This window comes from Chiloscyllium plagiosum, unplaced genomic scaffold, assembly GCF_037043375.1.
Source record: "Chiloscyllium plagiosum isolate Xiang-an unplaced genomic scaffold, Cpla_swu_hap1 HiC_scaffold_16, whole genome shotgun sequence".
Lineage (NCBI taxonomy): Eukaryota > Metazoa > Chordata > Chondrichthyes > Orectolobiformes > Hemiscylliidae > Chiloscyllium > Chiloscyllium plagiosum.
Window position 1 is genome coordinate 90,854,103 of NW_028270154.1, and position 18,869 is coordinate 90,872,971.

An 18,869-nucleotide genomic window follows, 5' to 3' on the forward strand; every position below is an offset into this window, starting at 1 on the left:
CACCGACTGGGTGATTGCTTTGCTGAGCACCTTCGGTCCCGGACCTTCCCGTGGCTTGCCACTTCAACACACAATCCTGCTCCCATGCCCACATGTCTGTCCTTGACCTGCTGCAATGTTCCAGTGAAGTTCAACACAAACTGGAGGAACAGCATCTCATCTTCCGACTAGGCATGTTACAGCCTGCCGGTCTCAACATTGAATTCAACAACTTCAGATGATTATGCCATGTCGACCCCTCTGTTTTCATTCTGCTCCGTAATTTTATTTCATTTATTTTATTTTTTTTCACTGTTCTGTACCCCTTATTTCTTGATTGTCTCTCTTTCTCTCACTCCTCACTCTCTCATCACCTTTTTCCTCTCCTCTTCCCCCTTTGCTACCCTTCTCCCCTGTTTTCCATTTTGCCTCTGCTTCACCCCTCACCCCCCCATCCCCCACATATTTTGTCACTTGGCACTGGCTTCAGCCTTGGTCATTCACAGCTCTTAATCTTCCTATAATCTCTCTATGCACTGTCATTGTAACCTCGCTATTGCTACCTTTGCTTCTGTAGCCATGACTCACCTTCTCTCAGCCTAGTATAAATACCTCCCTATTTCTCCCTTTGTTTTAGCTTTGACAAAGGGTCAGTTAGACTCGAAACGTCAGCTCTTTTCTCTCCTTACAGATGCTGTCAAACCTGCTGAGATTTTCCAGCATTTTCTCTTTTTTGGTTTCAGATTCCTACATTTGTAGTAATTTGCTTTTATTCAAAGTGAATGATGTGACTGTCAGCAGCAGACAGACACTATGTGCCAGTACCAGGCACCTGCCATTCAGACATGTTCAAACTAAAAGTAGAGTTTCCTCTGCGTCAGAAGGGGTTTGATTTTTAGGATAATATACCCTACTGCAACTGCATGATGCTTATTTGTTTCCCATACCACTGACACCTAACTAACTGCCAGCGTGGTTAAATGATGGCAAAATCCTGAAGATACTGGAAATCTGAAACAAACACTGAGAATGCTGCAGAAACTCTGCAGATGCTGCCAGAGCTGCTGAGAGAGAAACAAAGTTAACGTATCAAGTCTGGTATGACCTTCTGGGGAAGTTGTAAATAATCCCATGTTGTCTTCTCCCATCCGATTAGAACTGGTTTGAATTTTTTTTATGTATTTCAGTTAGTACCCTTGCTGTAATCAGCTTGGCTAGAATCAAAGCAATCAAAAGGACAGGAGGGCTGATTAAATGAGGTTCTGCTTTTGATAAGAGATTTTCTTCACAGACATGTGATCTGTCCTGCAGAATGAACCGAGCCATCTGAGACCTGTCTGTTTATTGTGTCAGGTTCTGTGCTAGTAATTTTACTTTACGTTACAGCTGGGATTTCCCTGGATTTTGACTCATCATGAAGGTGACTAGGCTGGTTGGCAATAAAGTGTTGCCCTCATTGGTTCAGTAGAGGGACCATTGGCTTAGTGGTATCATCACTAAAATATTAATCCAGAGACCCAGGTAATGTTCAGGAGACCCGGTTCTTACCTCACTACGGCAGATGGTGGAAGTTGAATTAAAAATAACCTGGGATTAAGAGTCCAATGACAACCATGAAACTGATACTGATCCTCAAAACAAAAAATCTTATCTAGTTCACTAATGTCCTTTCGGGAAGGAAACTGCCATCTTTACCTGGTCTGGCCTCCATGGGACTCCAGACCCACAGCAATGGGGTTGACTCAAAACCCTCTGAGCAGTTATGTGTGGGCAATAAATACTGGCCAGGCTGCATCTCATGAATGAATTAAACTACAGTAAGAGCTGATAGGCAGTATGTCGGTGAGTTTTCCAACACATCAGGCACTTTGACAGTGGTGTGTCCAGCTGTCAGGAGTGGCCTGTCCATCAGAGAGGTTAGTGATTTTTGGGTCCTAATGACTGACAGTTGAGTCTACTCTTGAGGGGATCCAGTGATGAGAAGGTAAGGCCTCTATTATTCTTCTTCTCATGGCATGGTGGCTATGGGCAGAGGGGACTGAGGGAGTGTTGGTGGTTACGGGGAGAGGGGACTGAGGGAGTATTGGTGGTTACAGGGAGAGGGGACTAAGGGAGTATTGGTGGTTACGGGAAGAGGGGACCAAGAGTATTAGAGGCCATGGGAAGAGGATTGTGGATTCCAAATTTGGGAAATTGAGGCATCCTTCCCCACCCCAACCAGAGGCAGGCCATCTTACTTTCCTACTGGCCACAGTCCTCACCCACCAAGATAGATTGATAATTGGACCTTAATTGACTGATCAGGAGCCTTAATTGCTGGTGAACCAGGGAAGTCCCCACCTCGCCTGGCACTTAACTGCAACGTTGGAGGGAAGGGGGTGAGTTTCCTCCAGTGAGAAGCCTTCCAATTATTTACCCCCTGTTGCCCCCTCCACCCCACCATGGGGAGGGGGGAATTTCCATCCAATGGCCAATTTGAATGAAACTCTTTGAGCTAACCGTAAGGAGTTAACTTTATGCCAGTCGCTGCAGTTTTAAATCAATGCAAAATGTCTCCTGCTTTTCAGCTACAGACTGTGCCCCCAAATCCCCATCCTGTGCCTGCCTTGCCCACTTTGTCCCATCCCTACCTGGGCATCTTGAGGTTTGGGCAGCTCCTGTATTCCAAAGCAGTAGTCTTCACTCATCTGCTGTGAGCCTTCCAGTTCGATGAGACTCGGCAGGTTCTCCCACTGCTGTGAATCCAGACAGTCCGGAGGTGGTGCTGGAAGACCTTCATTACCATCGAAACACAGCAAATTCTCTTCCGCAGCTTCCCCACAGCTCGGGGCCTGCTGTTGATCCAGCTCAGCCGGCTCCAACTCTGCAGCTTGCTCTGCGGACGATTCCTGGAAGTTCACGAGCAGTTGGCTATTTGCTTCGATGTCTGCATTTGTTGACACAGTCTTATCCAACGGTGGGCTTTGCACATTTAAAATCAGTTCAGTTTCCTCAGTACTGGTGTAGACCAATGGCTTCTCTGCCAGCTCACTGTGTGACATTGAGGGCAGCTGGTCTATTCCATTGGCCTCCCAAAGGTCCAGTAAATTCTCATTTACTTGTGGAAAACTCTCATTCGTTTCTTGACTCCCAATGTCCACAAGGTGTTGTTGTTGTTGTTGTTGTTGTTGTGGTTGTTCCCCAGTACTTATGAAGCCTGCCTGCTCACTCTGTACTGAATCTTCAGTGTGTAGGAAGTTGGGGGCCTCAGGCCAGACAGCGTTTGGTGTGTCTATATCTACAAGACCAGGTTCCTCACTATAGCTTGGCACATTCCATTCTGGCACTGGGTTTCCATACTGAATTGGAGGTTCTTCTGGAAACTCAAGCACAGTCTTGTCTATACAGAAAAGAATGGAAACAGAGAATTGAAATTAAACCAAAGGGTCTTGATAGGTTATAGGCAAACTAATAAAATGCACAAAACTCTTACATATCAATATATTTCCTTTTCCTCCTTTGTCCAAATATTTCTATTCAAATCATGACTCAGTATAAACATCACCATCGTACCCTGCTGGACTATTCACCCCACTCCCTAATTAAACCATTTACTTTGCCTCCCATTTCAAAGCTGCGTCTTGATTTCCACTCCTGCCAACTGTTCCATAGTACACATGCACAGTGCCCAATAAGTAAATAAACTAGCTCCTCCTCTGATCACAGCAATACATCACCCCTTTGTATTCAGTGAGAAGCCCTTATGCTCTGCACAAATCTGAACCATTCACAGCTTCCTCCTCCATTCAGAGCCATAGACAATCCCTATCGGTCATTCATTTTCCCTTGCTTCGCAGTACACCGAGCCCTCCTCCTACAACTATCTGAAAATTCTCTGAAAACTCACTTAGAATTGCACATTCCCGGTCATCAATCTCTAACCATCTCATTCTTCTCAGACAGACCACTAACTGCCCAATCTTTCTTAATCAGACCCAGATGCTGGGACAGCATTTCGAACAAGCATGTTATAGGTACTGGGGCACCTTCTTTTCTCCCTAGGGAGCCACCTCACATATATGTAAACAGTTGTCACATCCAGCAGCAATGATAATATCCCATAGAATTACACCGCAGCTGTAGCTTCTCTTGTAACCCAAATGGTCTCTAACTTTCAACAACATCAATAAAGATCAATATTGTGTTTTAGACTCAAAAGAAATATTCTTATTACTGCTAATCAGCTACAGTTAAATTGAGAGAAAGGCCTTTCAAAGTAAGGGTTGAGAGTGTGATGCTGGAAAAGCACAGCATGTCAGGCAGCATCCGAGGAGCAAGAGAATTGGCATTTCAGGCAAAAGCCCTTCACCAGGAACTCCTGATGAAGGGCTTTTGTCCGAAACATTGACTGTCCTGCTCCTCGGATGCTGCCTGACCTGCTGCACTTTTCCAACGCCACACTCATGACTCTAATCTCCAGCATCTGCAGTCCTCACTTTCGCTTTTCAAGCTAAGAGCCAAGAAAAATGGCAAAGTCAATGAGATACTACAAACATTGTAAAAAGCTGGCACTAGATTAATTTGTATTAGCTTTTGTTTTACATATTTGTTTCATTTTCAAGGACAACTTCAGCTGTAAATGAAGACAAATGGGATTAGATTGATCTGGGATATATACGTAAAGTTATACTTTACCAACAGGAGAAACATGAAGTATTATCTGAATAGACAATATCAGCCTTTTCCTAAACATCCCTGGACTCTGTCTCACGGATCAAAATTCATTCCTGCCCTCCCAGTGGAGCTCAATTCCACAGAATAGGATCCGCTCTGCAATGGTACCTGTGAACCGGAATCGGTTTGAAAGCTCTTCAACTTCAGCCTCTTCATTCTCCTCATAAATTGGTGTTGCAACGATACCCGACTCGGGAGCACTGAATGATGTTACGTCCTCCACTCTGGTCATTTCAATTTGTGTTTGATGAGCTGTTACAAGAGAGGGGAGCGCAAAATCAAAAGAAACCTAGAACAACAATCAATTTCCAAATTTAAAAATGAAACAAACTGCTAAATGTAATTTAATATTTCCAAAATCCACAGGTTGGTTTACTCATTGCACTAGCAAAGAATGATTCTGCCGATTAACAATGAACCACAGTAGAGCGATGTTAGAAATGTGTGAAATTATCTGGTCTTCAAACAAAGAATGATCAATAATTCATACAATAATGATTGGGAGGATGGAGGGAATATGCTCAAGCGTCCATGCCATGATTAAACTTCTAGAATTTGAAAATACATTTTTAAATAAGCTGTGATAAGGAACAATAGTTCTTTGCGATGAACCTATCAGCAAATTGAACAGCTACTATGCATACATGGAATGATGGTGATCTGCTGTTTATGTTCTATTAAGGAATCCTACAATAGTTGGGAATGGCAGGACTCAACTCACAAGGATGGAACCATCAGATCTTTCCTCAGGGTATGCCAAGGATGTTCATTTTAGATAATTCTCCATTTCGAGAACTAATTCATTCATTAAGGACAGGAAGGTGTCACTATTGTTTCAAACATGTTTTTGCTATTAATCAAAGAAGACATTCGAAAGTTTAAATAAATCGACTTTCTGTACATAGTAGGAAAATTAAGCAGAGAAATTCCTTCTATGCAGTCTGTACCAGAGGATCTAAAAAGATCTATGTACCAGGTCATAGAGGTCTGCAGCACAGCAAAAGGCCCTTCAGCCCATCACATCTGCACCAGTAAAAAAACAACCAGCGATTTTAATCCCATTTTCAGCACTTGGCACATAGCCTTGTATATTTTGCCTCCACAAGTGTATATCTACATCCTTCTGAGGGTTTCCGCCTCATTGACAGTGAGCTGGAGATGCCCACCACCCTCTGGAGTTAATTTGTCTTCCTCCTCCCCCTTATTTAAATCTAAAACTCCCTAATTTTTTTTATCTCAATCATGTCCCCCACCATATTCCCGTACAACTCCAGTCTGTCAAATCTCTCTTCATAATTGAAACACTCCAGCCCAGGCAACATCCTAGTAATTCTCTCTCTGCATCCTCCCCAGTACCATCACATCTCTCCTATAATGTAGATTCCAGAACTGCACACAAAACTGTAGCTGTGGCCTAACCAACATTTTATACAGCTCTAGCATCACCTCCCTGCTCTTAAAGTATATGCCTCCGCCAACACAAACAAGTATCCCTGATGCCTTCCTGGCCACTTTATGTGTCCCGTTACCTTCAGGGACTGGTGTATGTGCACTCCAATGTCCTTCTAATCCTCAGTGCTTCCCAGGGTCCTACATTCAATATGTATCCCCTGCCTTGATTGTCCTGCCCAAGTGCATTATCTCACATTTATCTGGATTGAATTCCATTTGCCATTCATCAAGTCCATTCAAGTAAAAGGGAATTAGAACATAGAACATTACAGCACAGTACAGGCCCTTCGACCTGACTGTGGAACTAACCTGAAGCCCATCTAACCTACACAATTCCATTTTCATCCAATGACCATCTAAATTCCCTTAAGGTTGGCGAGTGTACTACTGTTGTAGGCAGGGGGTTCCATGCCCCTACTACTCTCTGAGTAAAGAAACTATCTCTGACACCTGTCCTATATCTATCACCCCTCAATTTAACGCTATGTCTCCTTGTGCTAGCCATCGCCATCTGAGGAAAAAGGCTCTTACTGTCCATCCTGCCTAACTCTCTGATTACCTTGTATATTCTTTTCTCAGTGAGGTAGAATCCAAATTCACCTCAAAAGTTCGAAGTCATCAAGTTTAGGCACAAGCAACACAGAAGAATGACTATCAAGGGTACCTCATATTCCTCAATGAAAATGCTCTTGAAGAACATAAAAGAAGTCAAGAAGTTGGAGCTTACCTTTTGTTGCACACAAGAGAAAAGAATGTGGAACTGCTTTTCAGGAAGTCAGGAAGGTGGAACTTAGCTTTGAATGCACAAATGGAAGACAGAAAGATGGAACCTCTTTTCCAGAAGAGAGAGAAAATGGCATTTATTCTGAGGCACACAGCTGAGAAGAAAGAGGACCTTATCTTCTGTGGCACTCAGGGATTGCAAGAATGTGGAATTATTTTTCAAATACAGAGGACAGGAATGTGAATCTACTTTTCAGACAGAGGAAAGAGAGAAGTGAGAAATGGCTTTGGAAAAATACTCGGATGGTAGCACATTTGAAATGACACATCAATAGATAAACAAAAATAATTTTTGAAGCGTTTAACCAAGCTTCAAATGGTGCATATGTAGGTAGGCAGATTACAAAGATATTCGAGTTTGCAAGATGACTTTTAGAGTAATAGGATAGATCAGCACAACTGTAGACTGAATCTGCCCTTTCATGGGATTGTATCTGTAGTTAGGAGTCCAGATCTAGACTGAGGAAATAACAGTGCTTTTAAATGGGATTTGGATACTCACTGCTGTTATTATGGCAGTAGTTAAACAGATGATTGAGTTAATTGATTAACTTATCAAATGGACAGATATAAAAGGGAACTAGTAGGGTTTGGGGCCTGGCTTTGCTGCTCCTTTCCCTGTAAAATTGCGGTTTCTTTGTATACAGCTGTAAATGATAACTGTTTTTTGTAAACTGTTATGTAAACTGTTTTGTAATTGTTTAATAAAACAAAAGTAAAAGGGAACTAGATATGACTGGTGCATGGAAGGTGCTGTAAGACTGAATAATTCATGATCTCTATGGACAAAACATGGTGTGTCTGTCTCCGACTGGCTTGGATCTGACTAGTTAATCTAGAGTTTATGGTCTGAAAATGCACCCTGTTGTCTTTGACTTTACTTACCATTTGTCTGTGACAACTGCAATATCCTTCTGGTGACATTATAACAATTATGTTTACAATATTTATATTGTCAGATGAAGGAAATCCTTCCTTGACTGGATCTCTGGTACACTGCACTGATGTGTGTGTGATACTGAGCCATGAAGGCCTGAAACATTGAAAGTATTGACTTTCAGTATGGCCTGAGTTAGATGACTTCAATGAAGGAGTTCCAGGGTTACAAATCTAACTTCATGTCACTCGACTTGAGACAATGGAGAAGAGCAGCAGAATTCTCACCTCTGGACATGAACCCTTGCTTCCAACAAGGGACAGTAGGTAAAGACCAAGGAAAGAGGATGCCGAGACTGTTATTACTGCAACAAATGAATAAATCATCCATACTTATTGTTCAGACTCTCATATTAAGCATAGTCTCTTGGGTAACGTGCGAGAGCAAGGGATTGTCATTAGCATGAGTTATCAACTTTAGGACAGAAGGGATGACAAAATCTAACATCCAAAATATATGTTTCTATTCAAAATATAAAGTCAAGTTATTAATTTTAATAATCTGTTTTTGTTCATTTCTAAATATGCTTCAAAAGGATGAGCACTGGTTGGGAAGCTTCTGTCTAATTGTACAATATTGTGTTTCATAAAAGAATTTCCACAATTTTCTCTCAATTTCTAATGTAACATCTGCGGAGGATCAATAGAAACCCTGGAAAAATGGTATTATATGGAGGGTATTAGCAGTTTACTCAGGAGTTCCAGTGAGCCAGCATTGTAAAAACAGCACAGAAATTCTCTCTTTGATCTTTTTCTTCCTAGCCAGTGCCCATTCTGAACTCAGGGCTCTGTATGATCAGCTTCCTGAAGAGTACTTGCACGTTCCAAGCTGCAGAAACATGGATATGCTACGTCGCATTCGGGTGAGGTATACAACAGCAAATAAAATGTAGCTTTGTCATAAAAGCAAAAGCAGAGTACACATTTAAAAATGAAAATGAAAGCACCATAATGGATTGTTAATGTTTAAACAAGCTCATCTGAAAAAACATAACACTGAAGACTCAATCAGAAATTTTCTCTTCAACCCATATTGTTATAACACACAGAGTCCATTAGAGGAAAAGTACTAATATGTTCACAAGCATTTTGGAATGTATAATTTCCTTACTTGTATCGATCTTTTATATACCTCCTTCCTGTTTTGTAGATTCCCTTGGGATACAATGCAACATTCCCTTTACTAAGTAGGTGGGCAGCTGCCCTGAGTACATGCCTTTCATAATGTCAGGATCTAAACAAGTGCCACTGTGTATTGGAGAAGGGCAGAAGTCCATTCATTCTCCTGTTCCTCTTCCCTCTTGTGGCTTACTGAGTCTCTCCTCTCACTCATTAATTCTAAAGTCTCCTCAAACATTCTGAATCATTCTTCTATTCTGCATCTGATGTTTCAATTGAAATTTTATTACCAAATGAGAAGGAATTGAATTAAAAATATAAAAACGCAGACTGTCAATGGGAGTGGAAAATCACCAATGTTTGGATGTTGTTACCCTCTGCTAAAATTTATAGTAACTTAATTACATGACTGAGTTACCCCATAGAACCTCTTGCTCAATAAATAAAACAAAGGTACTTTTGGAGATTAAAACTGGGGTTTCTGCTTCTGCCTGTGATTTCCCTTCTAATCAAATAAACTGTTGGTAAATTTAAGAACTGAAACTCCAGCCCGAGTCTTTGCTGTGCATATGTGTACCATTCCTAGATCACAGACAACACCAACTAAGTGCAAATTAGGCCCCCCTTACATTGTCCTTGAAAAGTTTCTCAATAAAATTAATAATTTCCCCAGTTTTACTCCATCAACATTTCCATTCTGAAGCAGTGTGGTATGTAGTTTAGATTAGTGTACTCGATCTACACATCTCAACTAGTGAGTGTATGGATCATTTGTAATTAAGGTAATTTATAGACAGAGAGAATAATTATAAAGGTTTCCTGGTTTGTTCCTTTCCAGGGGTAATTTGGGTTAAACAAGAAATGCTATCCTTACCAGTGACACTCCAACTGATAAAAAAAAGTGTGGGGCCATTTTTAAGAGTTGTTTTGTGTGAATCATCTGTTGGTAAATCAATCAGGCCAACAAAATTAAATTTATTAAAATATTATATGATACCAAATGGCAATTAGTAACTACAAATCAGTAAGAGTGAGTAATCTTGCATTTATTTCAAACATCCTTTGTGTCCTCAGGAATTCCAAAACACTATATCCAATGAAGAACTTTTCGAAGTGTAGTCACTTTTTGTAATTAAAGTAAACAAGGCAACCAAGTCCCATAAACTGCAATTAAATAAATAACAAGATTGTGACCTGGAGTTTCCTCCACCCAATCCAGAAATTGCATCTGAAATTGTGCCCATGTTACCAATGTCAAGTCATACCCAGGAATTCTCGCAGTCTCATCAGAAGAAATCTAAATTTTAACATGGGTATACGTCAGTGTAAACAATCAGGACCCAAGGAAATGCTAAGCACACACACATCACATGTTTGATTCATGAATCTTAATTTTTAAAGTTTTAAATCTTTGACCATCATTTAGACAGATTAGGCACACTTTTTTAAAGAAGTAATTTTCAATTGGGAAATGCGATTTACGTGTTGCCATCAAGAAACAGAATGTAAAGAGCAAATCTCATACTTGTTTTAGAAAGTTGCAACTGAAAAGAACAAAACATTGGCATTGCTTTCTGCTGAGCCTGAAAATTCAGATGCAGTGTTGAAACAGCTCCCAGACAGATTCATATTTCAGAGTTGGGGGTACAATGCATTTTGAGCATAATGATTTATTTAGGTATAAGACTGATGATATGAAAGGCCAAAGGTTGAACATACTTGCATCACTGCAGTATTTCATTTTACCGCCAATTCTGAACTACTGAACCATGTAAGTTTTTGCGCATAAATTGTGTATAGTTGGGCACAATGTGGAGGAAACTACAGGTTAATCTGTGTAGGTGTCTAGTTGAGGAATAACTGTCGGTTATGACAAAAGACGTTTTTACTCTGTTTGGAAAAGCATTATAGGACTTTTTGTATCAATCCAACTGCATCCATGCCGTGGGTTTCAAAATCTAACGTAATATTTTCAGAACCCCTTGATTACATATCACACTAACATCTCCCTATTGCCATTCCCTTTCTCCAGTCAGGATCTGCTGTAAATTATTTCAGAGGTGGCTTACACCTTGAAAAGAAACCTATTGTAATGGAAGAGGAGGTACATGTCATACATGTTTTAAGGAACTCCAAAGCTGCCTAAGTCTCTAGTTTTCAAACATCTCATTCTGAAAGCAATCCTTTTCCAGATGACATATCACTTTGCTTTTCTCTCACCCAGGGAGTATAAACTGAAAAAAAACAGACTCAGGTTGTAACATAATTTTGTGAAGAGAGCTAGACAAAATTGAGGAAATTGGACTCTTTTGCTCTATCCTACTTCCTCAGCCAGATCTCAAGAAGGCAGAAGACAATCATTCTCTTTGTCATGGGCTAACTGAAAAAAAAATCTCAGAGGTGAAATACTGCCTAAGAGCATACATCAATTACCCAAGACATATTAGTTTTAAACAGTATGTTAAATGGGTTTGAGCAGCATCTGGAATCCTTTAAGAGCCTCCATACTTTATAAAGTGCATGCTTCTATTTCAAGAAACATGATACTCTATATTTGATTATAAAGTATACCTACATGAGGGGCAAGACTGGAGGGGGTTATGGTTAGCAGCGATTCGAGGGCAAGGGGATCTTGGTGGGGACCATGATCGCTCGGGCAGACTGTGTTGATTCTTAAGGAAGGGGCTGCTCACTCGACCTGTGGGGAGAATGTGTCACACCAGTCAGTAACACACAATAGCCAAATAGCTTTGAGGTTTAAGGGGTAGTAAAAAGGATTGATGAGGTGGGTAATGCAACTAATACGGTGTAACCTGCTTATTGACATACCATTCTAAATAGCTCATTCAAATATCCCCATACTCAGCAAATTCCCATGTATCTCTATAGACCTCCGCTGAAATACTTTATCTAGATAGTTTTTCATCAACCCGTTCAGAGACCTCTGGAGCAGATGGGACCCAAATGCAGGCATCCTGGCTCAGAGGTAGGAATACTACCAATGTGCCATAAGACACTCAAAAACATTGTCAAATGCCATGGGTGGGTTAATGTGATTCAAGTCGCCACATTTACTCCAACTTCAGTCATTACACAGCTACACTGCTCCCACCTTACGGAGAACTGCTATCACCTTATTGCATCAAAACACACTCAAATTATTGAATACCTCAAAAAAACCATTCTTTAATTACTTGTGCATGCCTTCTTATCCTTTTTTTCTATCATTTCTCCCCACTGCCTTGTGACATTTTGCTGTTTTCCTGTCCTCACCTTTTCCATCATTTTTTTTTGTTCCTACTAGTTTTCCATTTTGTCTACTTTTAACAATCACTGTTTTATATTCAACATATATCCCATTTCTTAATGTCAATGGCTTCTCATTTACTGTCTCTCTTATTCACCTCTAATATCCCCACAAAATGGCATTCCCATCATTCGTGACTATGCTGAATCACTTTCCCATGTCTTTTGACATTCCTGAGTTTTCTTTATTTGTCCTGTTCTAGCTTTCTGCTTATGAACTGATTCAATTGCTGAACCACCACACATTGTAAGTTGGGTTTGAGACTAACATGGCTCCACTGTAGTAGAAATCATCAAATCCCTGCAGACAACTTGTGAGCATCTGTTCGAACAGAAAGACAATGAACTGCTTTATTTTCAAGATATCGCTTTGACAACTTTGGAGGAGGTGCAGTGGGGATGTACTTGTTGAAAAGGGCTTTCCAAAAAAAATTGATCAACAAAACATTGATTTTTTAAAAATAAAACCTTGTTAAGATTCAAGGAAGACATTGGGTTTTATGGCCATCCTTTAGGTCCTTCATTGATTATTACAACAGCTGACGGCTCAGTGATTCATAATGGATAAACTCAATGAAGCTCTGTTTCAAGAGAGGCCAATCCATACAAACAGCCAAAGGAAGTGAAAAAACACAAAGACTCTGTTTTCTCAATTAGGTACCATTTTAGCTTTTCACGCAGATAGCTCACTACCCACCTTCTCAAGAGTAGTTAAAGATGGACAATAGGTGTTGCCCCAGCTCATGACACCAATCTCCATGAATTAAATAAGAAAATTACTTTCAGTGTGTAGTGTGATCTGAGTGGGGTATACTGTCACATAAAGTGATGCATATTGAAGGGAAGGTCTTATGAGGAAAGGCTGAGGCACTTGACGCTGTTTTCATTAGTGAGAAGGAGGTTGAGAGGTGACCTAATTGAGACAGATAAGATAATCAGAGGGTTAGATAGGGTGGAAAGTGAGAGCCTTCTTCCTTGGATGGACATGGTTAGCACGAGGGGACCTAGCTTTAAATTGAGGAGTGATAGAATGAGGACAACTGTCAGAGGTAGTTCCTTTACTCAGAAAGTAGTAGGCCTACTACAGTCGTAGATTCGCCAACTTTAAGGGAATTTAAAATGGTCATTGGATAAACATTTGGATGAAAATGGAATAGTGTAAGTTAGATGGGCTTCAGGTTGGTTCCACAGTTGGCACAACATCAAGAGCCAAAGGACCTGTACTGTGCTGTAACATTAAACATAGGCAAAAGAGCTGAATTTCAGAGGTGAGGTGAAAGTGACTGCACTTAACCAAACAAAACATCAAGGACCCCTGGCAGGACTGCTGTCAATGGAATTGGGGGGAAACATCTCTGTGTAATACTTAGCACAAGGTTGTGATTGTTGGAAATCAATCAGATCAGTTCAGTTCCAAGACACTTTTAGACGGTGGCGTCCCAGGCCTAACTATCTTCAGCTGCTTCATCCTCCCACCAACAGAAAATTAGAAGTGGGAATGTTTCAAACCATTCCCAACTCCTCAACTACTGAAGCAGCTAATGTATGTATGCAGCAAGACCTGGACATTATCAAGAAATAACCTGAGAAATAACAAGAAACATTGTGCCACTGAATTGCCAGGCAATGACTATCTCCAACAAGACAGAATCTAACCTTTTCTGACTGATATTCAGTGGAGTTACCATAACTGAATTGCCTACTATAAACATACTGGAGTTTATCATGGATCAAAAACAGAAAATGTACCAACTATATATATATATATATATATATGAGAGAGAGAGAGAGAGAGCAGATCAGGCATGAGGATTATTATAACCAGAATGTTGCCAGTAAGTAACTCACCTCACACCTTTTTAATGCCTGTCTCTCATTGACAACCCACAAGTCAGCCATGTAAGCAAACACAGCCCACATTCCTGGCTGGAGGCAGCTCCACCAACACTCAAGAAATTTGAGACCATCCAGGACAAAGCAACTTGCTTCACTGACATCACAACCATCACCTTCACCATGCACTGCCTTGATCACTAATCCAAGGAACACGAGCACACCCACGCAGCAACCTCTTGAGCCTGCTCTGCTATTCAACAACATCAAGGCCAATCTGATTTTAGCTTCAAGTTTATATTCTGGAATTCCTCAGATAAACGTGATCCCCTTGGTATCCAAAAATTGATCTACCACTGCCTTAAAAAAACAAAAAAGATTCTGCATCCACTGCCTTTTTAGGAAGAGAATTCCAAACAGTCACAATCTTCTGACAGAAACTATTTTTCCTCATCCCTGTCTTAAATAGGTGGCGCCTTATTTCAAAACTATGACTCCTGGTTCTAGATTATCTCACATGAGGACAACAGTTTGCATCATCTACAAGATGCACTGCAGCCACTCACCAAAGCTCCTTTGACAGCATCTTCCAAACCTGTGATTTTCACCACCTAGAAGGCCAAGGCAGCAGGTGTATGGGAAGGTCACCACCTTCAAGTTCCATTTCCAGCCACACGTGATCCTGACTTGAAACCATATTGTCAGTTTTTCACTGTGTCAAAATCCTGGAACTGTCTTCCTTAGAGCACAGCAGGTGTACCTCCTTCCCAATGACTGCATCAGGTCAATAAAGCAGCTCACCATCTCACAGGCATTAACTGACATTCCCTCACAGACATTCCCTCTCTGGGAATGACCACATGCCATGAATGAAAACTGAAATAAAATATGATAACTATGCAGTTAAAACAGGATGTTGAAGGTGATGGATAGGATTGTGGTCAATGGGACCGATTTGACCTGAATGTTGCTCAGTTTCCCGAATGTTGTTAAGCTGCATCCAGGCAAGTGTAGAGTATTCCATCACACTCCAGCCTGGTGTCTTTTAGACCATGGACAGGCTTTGAGAAGTCAGGAGCTGAGTTACTCTATTCTGAGTCTTCGATGTGCTTTTGGAGCCTTGGTATTACCAGGTCGCATCCAGATGAGATTCTGGACTACGGTATCCCATGGATGTTGCCAGTGGAGGAGTCAGTCATGGTAATTGTATTGAACAGCATGGGAAGGTGGTTCAATGTTTGCTTGTTGGAGACAGTCATTGCCACCACTTGTGAGGTGCACATATTTCCTTGCCATTTATCACCAAGCCAGAATGTTGTCTACATCTTGTTATAATGTGGATATTGGCAAATATCTGAGGAACTGCAAATGGACTCTACAATTATCACCAATGTCTCCTTTTGCTCTTTGATAAAATGAAGAGCATTGATGAAACTGCTAAAGGTTGCTGGGCTGAGACACTGCCCTGACACATTGCTGTAATGATGACTCGGGCTGAAATGACTGGCTTCCACAACATTTCTAACAACCTTTTTGTGAGCTATGACTCCAGGCAATGGAGAGATTTCCTTTTTAATTCTCATTAACGTTAAATTTCATTTTGGTTCCTTGATGCCACACTTGGTAAAATGCTGTCTCGGTGTCAAGTGCAGTCACTTTCACCCTCTGGAAATGTTTCTCATCTTTCTACCAAGATTGAACTGAGGGATCCTGGTTTAATCCAAACTGAGCATCAATGAGCAGGTTATTGCTGAATAATTGCTACTTGGTAATATTGCCAACACCAGCCTCCATTAATATGCTGATGATTGATAAGAGATTAGTCAGGGTGACCTGCATTCAAGTCCCACCTGCTCCAGAAATGCGTAATAATGTCCCTGAATCAGGTCAATTAGAAAAAAAGAGAAAGAGAAAAGAAGGATTGGTCATATTGCTTTTTCCTGCTTTTCCATGAACAAGATATACTTGGGCATATGGGGGCTTTGATGGTGCAGTGATAAAGTTCCAAATTCTGAGCTAGAAAGCCCACACTCAAGTCCCACCTGCTCCAGAAGTGGGTAATAACATCTCTGAACCGGCTGCTTAAAAAATATCTATACTTGGGCAAACCTGCCCCAGTGGTCTAATAATTAACATTAAATTCAGGCATTTCAGTGGCCTGGGATCAATTTTCCAGTCAGTCGATGTGGTTTTAGTTCTTATGGGCTCTGGTGGGGCTGTGGTAGCATCTCTACCTATAAGCCAGGAGGTTTGGGTTAAAATCTCACCTGCTCCAGAGAGGTGTTTGGATTTTAGAGGCATTTGGATTAAAAATGTTTGCTGTGTAATTCCTCAATTGCTTTATGGAGTCAAAACAGGGGGATGTGATGGCAGAGTGGTATGGCTGTTGGATTAGTAATCCAGGGACCCGGTAATGTTTTAAGGGGTTCTGATTATCAGTGGTAGTGTCCCTAATCCTGGCCTAGGTTCAGGCTGCACCTGCTCCAATGGCAAGTCATAACACCACTGAACAGGTTGATTAAAAATACCTATATTTGCAACTAATTAACTTTGTTGGTGGATGCAGTGTTATAACTGCACTGGAATAGGTTGGCTCAAGAAATGGATAGTTTGGGACAAACCTTCAGCATTCTAGCTGAACACCAGCAACACGATGATATAGATAAATGATCCCATATCTGACTCTGTTTGAATCCGTAGCCTTTGCAATGTTTAGTATGTGCAGGCATGTCTTTGTATGATGAATAATTTGGAGTGATATATCTCAAAATGAACTGAATTAGTTGGAGACTGGTTTCTTTCATACTGGAGACCTCAGGGGAGGCTGAGAATGACCGGGATTCACTTGCTGAAGATGGTTACAAATGCTTCAACCTTGGAGTTCCCTTTTTGCTGTGCACTATGCATTAATTGTGGATGTAAACATCCAGGATACCTCCTGCTGTGGTTGGTGTTTGATTGTGCACCACCATTCATGACTGGATGCATGAGGAGTACAAACATCTGATTTAGTTCAGGGATCATTTATCTACATCATCCTTCTACTAGTGTCTAATAGTCCTGTGTTGTAGCTTCACCAAATTGGCACTGCCTTCTTAGGAATGCCTGATACTGCTCCTGGCATGATCTCCTATACTGCTGATTGAACTCAGGTTCATCTCTTGACTTGATGCTGATAGAATGACTGATGGACCATGCCATGAGGTTGCAGATTGTGATGGAATTAAATTCTGCTGCTGTTGATGGCCCACAGTGCCTTGTGGATGCTCAGTTTTGAGCTGCTGGATCTGTTATGATTCTTTACCACTAACTTGATTGTTGCGCTAAACAATACAGTGGTGTCCTTAACATCAAAATGGGAGTTGGTCTTCACAAGAACTGTCTGGTGCTCATCACAGTAAAAAGTGGTAAAACTGGTCAGTTATGGAGAATAAAAGCAGTATGTAAATATTTGTTAGCGTTCAGAGTATCCTGCACTTCTGACCGCAGCAATGAGAAGGCAAGCATCATAGCAGAAAGCTGAAAGGACCACCTAGGGAGGATGGTGTTAGAATGAATCTGAAGAGTGCAACATTCCTGGAAGAAACATTGGGAGTTCAACAGAGCTGATACTGGGACTAGTGACAGGAGAAGTTATAAGGAATTGAACGGTTGTTTAACAAATCTCTTTTTCAATATTTTCACTCAACCACCCTCTAAACTGGACCTCCTGAAAAAAGCTTTGTGCAGCTTCAGTTAAAAAGAGTGCATTGATTGGCTTTAACTCACCAACATTGTTTTCTAGTTGATTGTTCAAATATCAAATTCCTTTCTATGTTTAGTTGGGGAGATATGATCATGAAACAGACCCATCAGTGTAACCACTCCCCACAAACCCTCTCCACCAGCCAGCCAGAAAAGCACAGGAGACGTTTGACCTCAGTTAGATTTAATGACATCATGAAGCATTTAGTACCCCATTTCTTTGCATGGTCTAGACATCTTTTTCTCTCCAAGTATCTCCATTAATCTAGGCAATAATTCAGAAATATAACTTTGTTTGATGAAAAGATAAATACCCAGATATCTAAACATTTGGAGTAATGAATGGTATGGATAGCATCTGCAGAGAGTGCTGTCTGAGTTCTATTTCTACTCCAGACCATACACCTCTACAGCAAGAAGCTATTTATACAGTGGAGCCCTGTTTCTTGGAAAATTCAACTGGTTAATTGTACTGAGGAAACAATGACATTTTGGGGAGAATATCTCCAGGAGCACTCAATATGAAGACATTTTGGGTGGCTCAAATATTGGTGGACTCTCTGCCTAAATAACATTCAACACATTTATTAGTGACTCAACCTCAACAAATAGCTATCCAACACAACTAGGCACTGCTCAACCCACTACATTTATATCACCAGATACAACTGAATACAACCACACCCCACTCCTGGTTACCTTACCTGAGATAACCCACTCCTGGGTCCTTCACAAACACATCATCTGTTTATCAGCAGGCTTTCTCATGTGCATTTCCAAAAACATCTAATCCAGTCACAATTCCCTCCCAACTATTCAGTCTAGCAACATTCATAGTGCTAAATAATTCCAGCCCAAGTCATTCACCATGATTAATTTATTAATTCCATTCCATGCTTTGGTTATTTAATGTGATCTCCACCAATTTAACAGGTTGATCTAACCAAGTGTTGTTCTGTGCCACCCATTGAATATTTATTATCTGCTATGATCAGGTACATTGT

At 40.9% G+C, this 18,869-nt stretch overlaps 1 protein-coding gene across 3 annotated transcripts in view; it reads right to left on the minus strand.

Moving 5' to 3' along the window:
• Positions 1–18,869, minus strand: part of LOC122556823 (drebrin-like) — a 228,033-nt gene that overhangs the window by 13,014 nt on the left and 196,150 nt on the right. For 2 of the 3 annotated variants that reach the window (XM_043704031.2, XM_043704033.2), the window contains exons 11-13: positions 11,558–11,680; positions 4,801–4,944; positions 2,610–3,358 (exon numbers count right to left, since the gene is read on the minus strand). In XM_043704031.2, the coding sequence (XP_043559966.2) occupies positions 2,610–3,358; positions 4,801–4,944; positions 11,558–11,680 (1,016 nt within the window). The remainder of the gene's footprint in view (positions 1–2,609; positions 3,359–4,800; positions 4,945–11,557; positions 11,681–18,869) is intronic. The other variant, XM_043704034.2, reaches the window with a different exon arrangement.